At 39.9% G+C, this 12,461-nt stretch overlaps 1 protein-coding gene across 1 annotated transcript in view; it reads right to left on the bottom strand.

Moving 5' to 3' along the window:
* Positions 1 to 12,461, bottom strand: part of CERS3 (ceramide synthase 3) — a gene marked incomplete at both ends in the record, with an annotated part of 105,039 nt that overhangs the window by 76,767 nt on the left and 15,811 nt on the right. The window contains 2 exons of the mRNA XM_082842387.1: positions 5,094 to 5,212; positions 11,078 to 11,195. Of these exons, the coding sequence (XP_082698513.1) occupies positions 5,094 to 5,212; positions 11,078 to 11,195 (237 nt within the window). The remainder of the gene's footprint in view (positions 1 to 5,093; positions 5,213 to 11,077; positions 11,196 to 12,461) is intronic.

The raw sequence follows: 12,461 nt of genomic DNA, 5'->3' as shown, positions 1-12,461 counted from the left end.
GTAGGTATAACACACACAAGCAGATGCTCTTTGGGGTCTGTAATAGTTTTTTTTTTTTCTGTCATTAATCTTGTTTATTTCAGGGATCAGTGAAGTTCACCAAAATCCCCAAGATAATTTCCTAGTTGATGGTGAAGACTAGAGGTGCCAGTTAAAATGTTAAAATACAGAGTGCACAGTTAAATTTTAATTTTTCAGATAAACAATGAATATTGGCACCTGCCGATACTAAAAAAATTGTTATTTATCTGAAATTCAACTTCACCTGGGCATCCTGTATTTTTTTTAAACATCTTTATTGGAGTATAATTGCTTTACAATGGTGTGTTAGTTTCTGCTGTATAACAAAGTGAATCAGCTATACATATACTTATATCCCCATATCTCATCCCTCTTGCGTCTCCCTCCCAACCTCCCTATCCCACCCCTCTAGGTGGTCACAAAGCACCGAGCTGATCTCCCTGTGCTATGCGGCTGCTTCCCACTAGCTATCTATTTTACACTTGGTAGTGTATATATGTCCATGCCACTCTCTCACTCTGTCCCAACTTACCCTTCCCCCTCCCCGTATCCTCAAGTTCATTCTCTACATCTGCATCTTTATTCCCGTCCTGCCCCTAGGTTCTGCAGAAACAATTTTTTTTTTAGATTCCATATATATGTGTTAGCATACGGAATTTGTTTTTCTCTTTCTGACTTACTTCACTCTGTATGACAGGCTCTAGGTCCTTCCACCTCACTACAAATAACTCAATTTCTTAATTGGGTGAAATAATGAAATAATCTTAATTTTAATAATGAAATAATCTTAATTTCATTTCTTTTCATGGCTGAGTAATATTCCATTGTATATATGTGTCACATCTTCTTTATCCATTCATCTGTCAATGGACACTTAGGTTGCTTCCATGTCCTGGATATTGTAAATAGAGCTGCAATGAACATTGTGGTACATGACTCTTTTTGAATTATGGTTTTCTCAGGGTATATGCCCACTAGTGGGATTGCTGGGTCATATGGTAGTTCTTTTTTTAGTTTTTTAAGGAACCTCCATCCTGTTCTCCATAGTGGCTGTATCAATTTACATTCCCAGCAACAGTGCAAGAGGGTTCCCTTTTCTCCATACTCTCTCCAGCATTTATTGTTTGTAGATTTTGTGATGATGGCCATTCTGACTGGTGTGAGGTGATAACCTCATTGTAGTTTTGATTTGCATTTCTCTAATGATTAGTGACGTTGAGCATCCTTTCATGTGTTTGTTGGCAATCTGTATAACTTCTTTCTGTAATAGTTTTTAAGAGAACAAAGGGGTCCTGAAATCAAAAAGCTTGGGAGCTGCTGCACTTCACTAACCATGAGCTGAATGATGATGTTCTTGTCAATGCTATCTTCCTTGCTTCAAATGAACCTAAGGCAGTAAAATGTCCTTTTTTTTTCCCCCAGGAATGGCTGACACAAACATAATTGTAAGTGGAAAAAAAAAAAAAAAAAAAAAACTCTTGGAAAAAAACCAGAAATTGATTGGTTAGACTCACATGGTGATGTTGAAAGACGAGACTGCCAGGTGAGATCAGGGAGGATCTGGATGGAGTGAACTCGGGTGACATGAGAGACGCTGACAGGACGGACATGGGGCTCAATCAACGGTGGGGGAACTGGATGAAGCAGGCAGTGGACCTGCCCGAGGGCCAGCTGGGCAAGCGGCAGTCCACCCAGCGGGAGGAGAGCGCCTCTCTCCACCACCGGGGGGCGCCACTGCCTATATACAACAGATACTTGGAAATTACTCTGTTTTCATTGCTAAATGGAAATGCTTATTTTAAAAAGAAAAGTGATCCGCTAATATGGAATTTGATTTAAAAATAAAGGAGTCGCTATGGATTAAAATCCTGAATTCTGTGAAACAGGGCTTAGGGGTCATCCTTAAATAAAGTACCCATGGAAACAATACATTGAACTTAAGATGTTCAGAGACTAATCCATCCTGATATGGAGAAGTGTCTGCCTGTTGGAGAGTAATTTGTAAGAGTTCTGTGTTGGAGAATAAGTTTCCTGAGATTTCCAAAATGCCTTGGGCTAGGTATCTCTTGCTATGATTCCTGTAGCACATCCCATAGCTAGGGAATAAAGTGCAGTCCCTATACAATTAAAGAGCTTGGTACTTTGCTTTAGTCTATTTATTTGATCCATAATAACTTTTAACAATTCCCTGATATTTGTGACATTGCTAAAGAATAATGTAAAAGTTAAATTATAAAATTGTGGGTTCACTCCTGTCTCCTGAATACATTGTACTGCTTCCTGCCTTTGCTTTACTTAAAACATGCTGCCCTCAAATCATGCTTTCTTTTTTTTCTTAATTAACTTATTTTATTTTATTTATTTTTGCTGCGTTGGGTCTTCATTGCTGCATGCGGGCTCTCCCTAGCTGCGGCAAGCGGGGGCTACTCCTCATTGCGGTGCGCAGGCTCCTCATTGCGGTGGCTTCCCCTGTTGTGGAGCACGGGCCCCAGGTGCGCAGGCTTCAGTAGCTGTGGCGCATGGGCTCAGTAGTTGTGGCTCGCGGACTCCAGAGCGCAGGCTCAGTAGCTGTGGCGCACAGGCCCAGCTGCTCTGCGGCATGTGGGATCCTTCCAGACGAAGGCTCAAACCCGTGTCCCCTGCACTGGCAGGCAGACCTGCAACCACTGCGCCACCAGGGAAGCCCCCATGTTTTCCTTTCTTATGGAAATCTGACCCATCCCTCCCCTCAAGGTCCAGCTTATGCCTGACCTCTAGAAAGCCTTTGTCTAATGTATCCAACTCTGCTGACACCACCTCCTCTGAATGCCCAGATCACATCTGAACATGACTGTAGACCACAGGTATACAGGCCCATTTGCCATTGGGAATGGAACAACAACAGATGTTGTGGTTTCATAAGTGATAGTCTCATATCCCTGATTAGCTGCTTTAGGCCAGTGACCATACCTTCCACTTTTACTTCCCTCTTAATATCTACGAGTCCATATGATCTAGGATAGTGCCACATACCAAGAAGATGGTCCACACAACCCTCTGCATTGCCTGACTGATTGATAATAGCAACTTGAAATTCCCTTCTCTAGCCTGAACTCTGTGGCTGACTTCTAGCAGACTCACTGACCGCTAGATTCCAAATGTTGGGTCCTTCTCACCCAGTTACTTGACATATAGGGTTCCCTGCTTCTGAGAGGTCAGCATTAGGTGGCAGGGGCAGTACAGTGAGCAGAAAGAGTATCAGAAAAGGAGTCAGAAGGCCTAAGGGCAACAGGCGCCCAACAGCCCGGCGACCTTGAGCAAGTTCCTTAAACTACATGATGTGCAGTTTCTCATTTCTCAAACAGGGCCCCACTTTCCCTGACTGCCTCACACTGTTGCTAGGAGGATCAATCCAAGATTATTTATAAACTGGAAGGCACTATAATGTATAAGAAATTCCCAGAATTTCAGTGCAGTATGATTCAGCTCAGAGGCTGAGAGTTAGTCCCTGCCTGGGGACTTTATTTAAGATAAGAATCATTTGATAGAAAGAAAGAAAGAAAGAAAGAATAAATGAATGATAGCAGAAAAACAGGAAGATGTAATGTGAAAACAGCTCCAGTTTGTAGTGTTTGTAGTGACGGTCCAGAGAGATTCACTTGGGCCAAGCTGACGTAGCAGAAACACAATATTAACCAATCTCTCAAGAGCTAAAACTCAGAGAGAAGCAGTTGGAAAACAAACCAGGTCATTTGTTTTCCACTATGACCTGTGGGAAAGGCAATGGAAGCCTGCTGATGAGGAAAAAAGTCTCGAGACACCATGAAGACTTCGTCTGTGCCTCTAAACATCACCAGTTTCACAGCAGGATGGCTGTACTCGGCAATGCATAGGTAGTTTAAAAAGTCATTAAAGTTTAGCCTTCCACAGGCTTGGTTTCTTTATTTGAGAGTCTTATGCCAGCTCCCAATCCATTTTACCATCAAAACAAAAACATCTGGTGAAAGTCACTAGGCAATGTGAGGACCTTAAGAAACAGGCAAAAAGAAGGAATGCTATTGGCATGTAGAATGTGGCATCAAAATTTCCCAACTGGGCTTCCCTGGTGGCGCAGTGGTTGAGAGTCCGCCTGCTGATGCAGGGGACACGGGTTCGTGCCCTGGTCCGGGAAGATCCCACATGCCGCAGAGCGTCTAGACCTGTGAGCCATGGCCGCTGAGCCTGCGCGTCCGGAGCCTGTGCTCTGCAGTGGGAGAGGCCACAGCAGTGAGAGGCCCGCGTACTGCAAAAAAAAAAAAAAAAAAAAAAAAAAAAAAAAAAAAATCCCAACTAACAGGCATTGTCTGGATGTAAAGAAGAGGAACAAAGTAAGAGCAATGACCTAGACCCTCTTTTTGGCACAGGTGTCAGTTTTTGCCACCAAGGGAGTAACCTAAAGTATCGATACTATAATACTCTGCAAAGAGAAAAAAAAAAAAACAGAGCTGTAATGAAGCCAAAAATAAGTGTGGTACAGTCTCACTGCACTCAGAACGTATTTGAAGCAGTCAGCTCTGCAAAAACCCTATGTGTTGCCCAGCTCATCCTGACCCCCTACTAAACCAGGCAGAAACCCAGAGGAACTGGCTGCCCAGTCCACAGGCAGGGGTGGAGTAAGAGCCAAGTGAGACAGAAAGAAGTCCTCTCCATCAGTGTTGAGAGAGGAGGACAGCACCCTCTCAGACATTCTCTGCTCTTATAATGTGATAGAGTAATGTGATTAGAAACAGGCGATAGTCAGATGAGCTAGGGCCAACTGATACCCTAGAAAAGATAAACACCAGGTTAAGACATTTTTATGATTTTTCTGGACTTTAAAGATAAGTACATAACATCTCCTGTTCAACTAAGAGAGTTCATAGCTTACCTTGTTTCATAGAGAAGGAAAGTGAAGCACAAGAGGTGGATGAGTGACTAGCATCAAATTCCTGATTGGTAAGTGACAGAGAGGGTTCAAACCCTTCTTCTGCTGCATCCTAAGGATTCCTTCTGAGATGACTATTCTGCTCCATATAAAACTGTACCATTTCAAAAGCTTTAACTGTCCTTCTTACCAAGCTTCTTGGAATTTCTTCATCCTGCAAGGCCTATCTTGATTCCGCCGACTCCTAAACCATCTTTCAACCTGGCGCTCTGTCAAGTTACACTTTTTTGCCAGTCCATAAATATCAGTCTGAAAGGGGATGAAACAAATGAATGAGTGCTTAAGAGTAGAGTCAGGGTGGCAGGCAGTCAAAAGACAGTGAGATTGGGTTACAAGTGCTTGTGCACTGGAGAGGAGAGAGTTCTGCATTAGACCTTGAGCCAGTGCATTTACCTCTTTTGCTCATGGAATCACACACACACACACACACACACACACACACACACACACACACACACCTCAAAACAGAGAGAAGTTAGTTCCCAGAACTCTGAGTTGTTAAGAAAGACCAATTCTCTGTAAGTTGGTAGCAACCCATATATTCAAGTTAATATGTGGCTCACTCATTCAGCCAATTTTATTTAGGGCCTCCTAGGTGCCAGGTAGAGTAGTGTAGTTTAAGATGTCAATCAAACCCAATCTCTTCATTTTTTCTTATGAAAAAAATGGAACTCCAAGGGTTTTAACAACTTGTCCAAGACCTAAAACCAGTAGCAAAGTGAAAACAAGAACTTAGGCTCCTGTCTTTTCTGTTATTTCACACAATCTTTCTACCAGATCCAAAACTTTCACATTTAATCAGATGTACAGCCTATTTCAAACTAATCAGAAATAATTCAAATTGTAAAAAATGATTAAGGATTGCTGACTATAATAATGACGATTGCTTCTCCTCTGGAAGGCAGAAGTTGTAGGTTATGATTTAAAATTGAAAACAATATGGATGATGGATTAGCTCAAAGGTCACAGATTTGAAGTTCTCCCAGGGCCAAACAAGAACCCAAAATGATTGAGAGGACCAGGTCTGCTTCATGGTAGGATTTTAAGTTTTATTCTTTCAACACAGACATGCTTTATATGTTAAACCTACAGTACTTTCCACTTCCACAAGGAAATAAGCTCTGTAATATTTTTTGAGACATCAGTCTTCTTTATCTTTCGTTTTCCTATGTTGAGTACAAGAAATATTTCAGCTTACTCCTAACTTTAGTAGGAGAAAAATAAAATTGTCCCTCAGCCTCAGTTTTGAGGAAATAAGCAGGAGCCATATGGATGCAGCCAACAGGAAAGCACATGGCCCATCCCAAAGGGACAGTGGCGACCCAGCTCTGACTGATGGCTCCCAGAGTGAAAGTGCAGTCCCAGAAATCTGATGTGAAATCGCTAGGTTTTTTTTTTTTTTAATGTTGAATTTACTTTAAAATTTAATGTTTAAATTTAAATGTTTAAGTTTAAAGTAAATTTAAACCAATCATGGACCAAGATTGGTGAAGGTCAAACAAAGCCTGACCATGGGCCAGTTGGCTGCACACCCAGCTGTCTGTGATCAGTCGTGGAGCTTCTGCTATGTTACTGTGTATAGTTTACATAATTGTTCAGGCGCACAGGACAACAGTAGATAAAATTCCTAAAGAAGCTCTCATGCTGAAGACAGGCAAAGGACTAATTGCAACTACATACCTACTGAACTGCTAGCCTATTACTTAATCTAGAGAAAGAAAGCAAAACAGAACAAAACCAAGATATAGCCCACATTATACTCTGTTTCCTTGTAAATTATCCTCTCTAATACCTATTATTTTGTAGGCCAAGGGTTCACCTGCTGTTTTTTGTTGTTGTTGTTTTGGTTTGTTTTTGACAAGACTGAATTGGCAACTATTTATCGGTGTCTACTTTCTGCAGGCATTCTGCTTTCCATTGGAGATCTAAATGAAAAAGACCAGTATGGGCCTCCCCTTCACAGGGTAAAGTCTGTCTGGTGAGGAAGTCAGAAAATGCAACAAAGGATTCTAATAAAATATCATGAGTGCTGAGATAGGGGAGGATAACGGTACCATGGGACCTAACTTTACATAGGCAGTTCCTGGAAGTTACACTTATTCTGAACCCTGAAAAATGCCCCAAGAAGGAGAGGATGAAGAAGGAGTGTCCTGGCAGCATGTAAGGTTGTCTGGAGATGAGAACATGGGGGAATTGGGGGCATTTGAGGGACAGATAGAGGCCTTGCAGGGTGGAAACATACAGAGAGGTGAGGAGGAAAGATGTGGCTAAGGCCACAGCAAGGAGGGCCTTGCCTGGAATTTATCTGTAGGTTACAGAATGTTTGCATTTTGAAGTCTCCCTCTTGCAGGTGTAAAGAATGAAGTGCCAGGAGTGAGCAGAGGTGGAGACGGTGTTCAGCAGTGAGCAAAGTCCCTGTCCTCACACTGGAATTTTCCCAGATCTGAGAACAATCCAATTTTATTATCCCATCATTTCTACAGATACCTGCTGAATAAATGCTTCTAGAAGACAGTGATCAAACATGATCTGAAGCATTTTTTTTTTCTGATTTGGAGCACAGATGAATCTGGTTGAAAGTCTTGGCAATACTGGCCTCATAGACCTACAATTTTATTGGGATAGAAATCATCTTGCAAACAAAAGTCTTTAGTAGTATTTTGTTAATGATACACGAAACAAGCATTTTACTGAACACCTACTATGTACAGAAAATTGTGTAAGATGTTATGGAAATACAAACAAGCATAAATAGGAAACAAATGACATTCTCTTGGGATAATTTAAGTTGGGAAGACATATTTGAGAACGCTCCTGGAGAAGTCTATATGATAGACACAGACTACAAATAACAACAGCTGACCTTGAGTGTGTGCTGGGCACTATTCTAAGTACTCAATTCAATCTCTGAATTGAGAGCCCTGTGAGGTAAGTGCTGTTAACATGCTCAGCTCACAGAAGGGGAAACTGAGGCTCAGAGTGGTAAATTTGCTCACCTCCACACACAGTCTTTTCTCACAATCCATGTTTTTAGCCTGACATGATAGAGTGTGTGTCTGTAGAAGGGAAAGGCTCTCAAGCAGAACCTCAGGGAGAAGTAGTGTGGCCTGAAGGAAGAGCACCAAATGGGGCTATGAGGCCTGGCTACTTGATGCAAAAACCAACCCTCTGGGACTGTGGAGGAGCCACTCGAATTCTTTGACTCTCACCCATAAAATAAACTGGACTAGAGAGCTGTTTGCCCTAAGAATGTTTGAATCTGTGGTTGAGACAAGCTAGCAAACTGGAATGCCCCGTGGACCACAATACCTGCTTTATGTCAGCCTTATGGCACCACATTTTCTTTAGACATCTTACAGAACTACACACTCATTTGTTCTGCAGCAGTTCTCAACATGATTTTGCTGAGGAAATGGGCTAGTTAATAAGTTCTGCTGTTCCTTCATTTTACCAACAGCAGGAAAATTGATCTGCTGGCCAGAGATATTGGTATGTTATCATGGTTCTCTCTCAGTACATCTTGAAGTTGTCATTGAGATACACACAGAGCGAGACACGCACATATAAAAACAGTCGACACATAGCTGCACATACACAGTCACAAAAGAAGTGTGCGAAATCGCAGATCAAAACTCTCAATAGAGAGGCTTCCCTGGCAGTCCAGGGACTCCACGCTTCCAATGCAGGGGGTGTGGGTTTGATCCCTGTTCAGGGAACTAAGATCCCACGTGCCGCATGGCACAGCTAAAAAATTTTTTAAAATGAAAAAAACAAAACAAAACAACTCCCAATGGAGGTTCATGTGTACAGCATTTTGGACCTCATTAATACCATGTTATACCCTTCTGTGCTAACCAGTCCAGAATTGATACTGTATATACTGAAATGTTTTTGTTTTTATTGGTACAGTCTATTGCAGCTGAAGAAGCATCCTCAGATTTGTGTCCGCAGTTTCTTTTAATAAAGTCAGGTGTTAGGTACCTGTATTACCACTGCAGTGCCTTGAGATTACAGGTTCGGAATACCCACCCATCCCTTGAATCAGCACAAATTTTTTTTTTAGTCCTCCCAGCAACTTGTCTTACTTCAGCTATAAATTAAGCAAAAATGCTATCTGTATGACACTGGCCAAGTTAATGTGTGGAGGTATTGTGATATTATTTTGTTTCCACATCTGAAATCACTCTTAAGGCAGGTGCTTTGCATTCCTCTACTATATTCTTCTATCTTCCGAAGTTCTAGTACTTTTATTCTATGGGCATTTTACTGGCCAACTTGTCATCTTGATCTGTTATACAAATACTGCCTTGATTTTGTAATCTATGAGCAATATAAATTAGGTGTTTTAATTATGTCCCTTCATCTTCATGGTTTAGTAGAGGAAGCTTTCTAACACTTGAAGTTGATATATAACATTTCTTTTACTTGATGCAAATGTCCAAATTATATCTACACTAAGCCATGGTGTACTGTCAATTGAGTTAGAACAAATACTTACACACACAGCTCCAGACTCTGAAATATATTTTTAACATTCTATTCACAGATAAAGACATCATTTGGGCATAGTAGAAACAGCACTCGACAGGGAGCCATGGCCAGGGTCCAGCTGGGGATTTAGCCACTGATTAGCTGCATGACCTAGGACAGGTCATTTCCTCTGTTGACCTTAGTTTCCTCATCTTGATCATAAAGAGGAAAGATGACCTAATCTCTAAATCTCTTTCAGCTTTTCTTAGTCTTTCTTTAACTGTCACATGGCTAATTTCTCTCCATAGCAGAGAAACTTGATAAGAGCCAAATTTTCTACATATTTTAAAATATCCTAAAAAGCTGTACAGCAAGCACAGCAAGTAACTGATAGCTACCACTGTTCTTCATGTTTTATTGCAAGGTATTACCAAGGTTAGTTATTCTCAGAGAGAAACAGAGAAGGATAATAAGGACTCTCTGAAAGAGTCCTAACTTTTCATAAACACAGCTAAATAATTTCCTGTCTGAAAAACATGAAATGATGTTTAGGCATTATTATCACCAGTGGTAACAACAGTATTTAGATGAATGACTGCAGTCTTTTAGAGCACAAGGAAATAAAGAACACGTGGAGATGGCTTGTCAGACTGTCCTCATTTTAGAAAAAAAGGCACATGCAGAAGTTGAGGGCAGAACAAGTTAGAGACAGTGCTGGCTAGCTGTGAACAACTCTGAACATGATGCCTGGTGCTATGTGGTCAGACCTCAACGTGGCTTCTTTGTGCAGGGAGCCCACCAGACCAGTGATAGAAAGGCTCATAGGAAAAGCAAGTGAATTCAGCAGACAAGTTCAGGACCTTAAAAATCTATCTATCCTAAAATTGTGTTAGCACATACTTTTGACTTTTAAATTACTGGTGAGAGATGTCTGTATTCATCATAGAGGGTGTGCCACTTTTGGAGAAGTTTTTATTTCATCTCTCATTTAAATATGGGGGTATAACTAGACTTGCTTAGACACTATTATTTTTAAATATAACTTTTAGGTTAAAGCCATTTTCTGTGGTGTAAACATGCAGTGCACCATAACATTTCATCAAGTACATCTCATATTGAGAAGAGATTTGTGACTCTCCTAACTGTTCTATCTCTGGGGAGTGGGTAGGGGCACAGTATATTTCTGAGTATTTCGAGGCCTTGGATAAAGTAAAGTGTCCTGCTCAGGAAAGCCACCCAATAGACACTTTCATAGTGTGTGTAGTGTATATTGATGGTGTCACAATTATCAAAAGTGTCAGATATGGGCAACTCTGCCTTAACAATGATCTTTTTTCATTAGTATATTTGTATATATGCTACCATTAAAAATTAAATTTTGACATATACACCCAAATTATGGCATTGATTGTTAGCATTCAACACTAGCAATGTTTGTAGTTTTATATTATAATATTTATTTGTTATTTTATATTATGCTCAGAATGCTGTATAACTTATCAATAAAGAAAAAAAAATCAAATGATTCAAGTCATTTGCTGCTCAACTGAAACAGATTTTTTTGCACAGATAAGGTAAACCACAGATGATTGAAACATTAAGAAAGGAGATTTTAAAATCCAAAAACGAAGAATCTGTACTTACTTGAGATGGTTTCCTTGTGGAATGTTTGAAAAAATTCTCTAAAACAGTATTTGGTGTAATCTTCTTTCGAACTTCCTCTTTAATGCCAATTGTTTTTGCTAGAGGTGAAGCAATAAACCTACAAAAATATGAACAAAAGTAAGTTCAAAATCTGAGAATGAATTCACAATGTCACCAGAAAACTCAAGCTGTAATTTTAGATTCCAAATGAAAGATCAGTCATTGGGCTATCTAAAGCCAGTATCTGCCTTACAGAAACTCAAAGAGAGCAAAATTTGAGAACTTTTATACACACAATAACTTAAAAAAATAAAATATAGTTGACTCTTTAACAACATGGGGGTTAGGGGTGTCAACCCTCAGCAGCACAGTTGAAAATCCTCCTTGTATAGCTTATAGTCAGCCCCCGTGTAAGTGGTTCCTCCATATCCGAGGTTCCACATCCATGGATTCAACCAACTGTAGATCTAGTACTGTAGTACTTACTATTGTAAAAATTCTGCTTATACGTGGAGCCTGCAGTTCAAACCCTTGTTGTTCAAGGGTCAACTGTACTTGCACAGTTCTAAAATCCATTTTATGTAAACCCAAATATATTTATATACAAGATCCAGGAACTGAGATAAGCCATTTTACTTAGAGTTTCATTTTTAAGACTACCAGGGATTAAAATAAATAATAGTTTTGTTATTATGGTTTTCTTTGGTGATACTATCTTTAAGAAATTATTATGTCCCTATTTGAAGTTCTAACTTATGAAAAATGGCATGACTCTTGGGTAAATATCTAGGAAAGGGATTGATGGGTTGTATGGCAAGTATACGTTTAACTTTATAAGAAACTGGCCCAATGTTTTCCAAAGTGTCTGCACTATTTTACATTCCCATCAATAAGGTGCCAGAGTTCCAGTTATTCCATATCTCTGCCAGTAGATGGTATTGCCAGTCTTTTTAATTTTAAATCCTATTGCAATTTTAAATTCTATTGCAATTCTATTGCATGTGTGGTGGTTTTTATTGATTTTTACATTCTAGTTTTTATTTCCTAACTTCTGCTTACTATAAATTTAGTTTGCTTTTTTCCCTTGTTTTTTAAGGTAGAAGGTATTGATTTGAGATCTTTCTTCTTTTTAAATATAGGTGTTTACAGCTATGAATGTCCCTCTAAGCACTGCTTTTGCTGAATCTCATAAGTTTTCGTATGGTGCTTTTTTTTCACTCATCTCAAACTATTTGCTAATTTACCGTGTGATTTCTCCTTTGACCCATTGGTTATTTAGAAGTATGCTGTTTAATTTCCACATATTTGCTTATTTCTCAATTTCCTTCTGTTATGGACTTCTAATTTCACTCCATTGTGATCAGAAAACATGCTTTGTACGATT

The sequence above is a fragment of the Leucopleurus acutus genome (genome assembly GCF_964270905.1).
Source record: "Leucopleurus acutus genome assembly, chromosome: 1".
Taxonomy (NCBI): domain Eukaryota; kingdom Metazoa; phylum Chordata; class Mammalia; order Artiodactyla; family Delphinidae; genus Leucopleurus; species Leucopleurus acutus.
The sequence above is the reverse complement of the archived record's forward strand: the minus strand, read 5'-3'. Positions and strand labels throughout refer to the sequence as shown.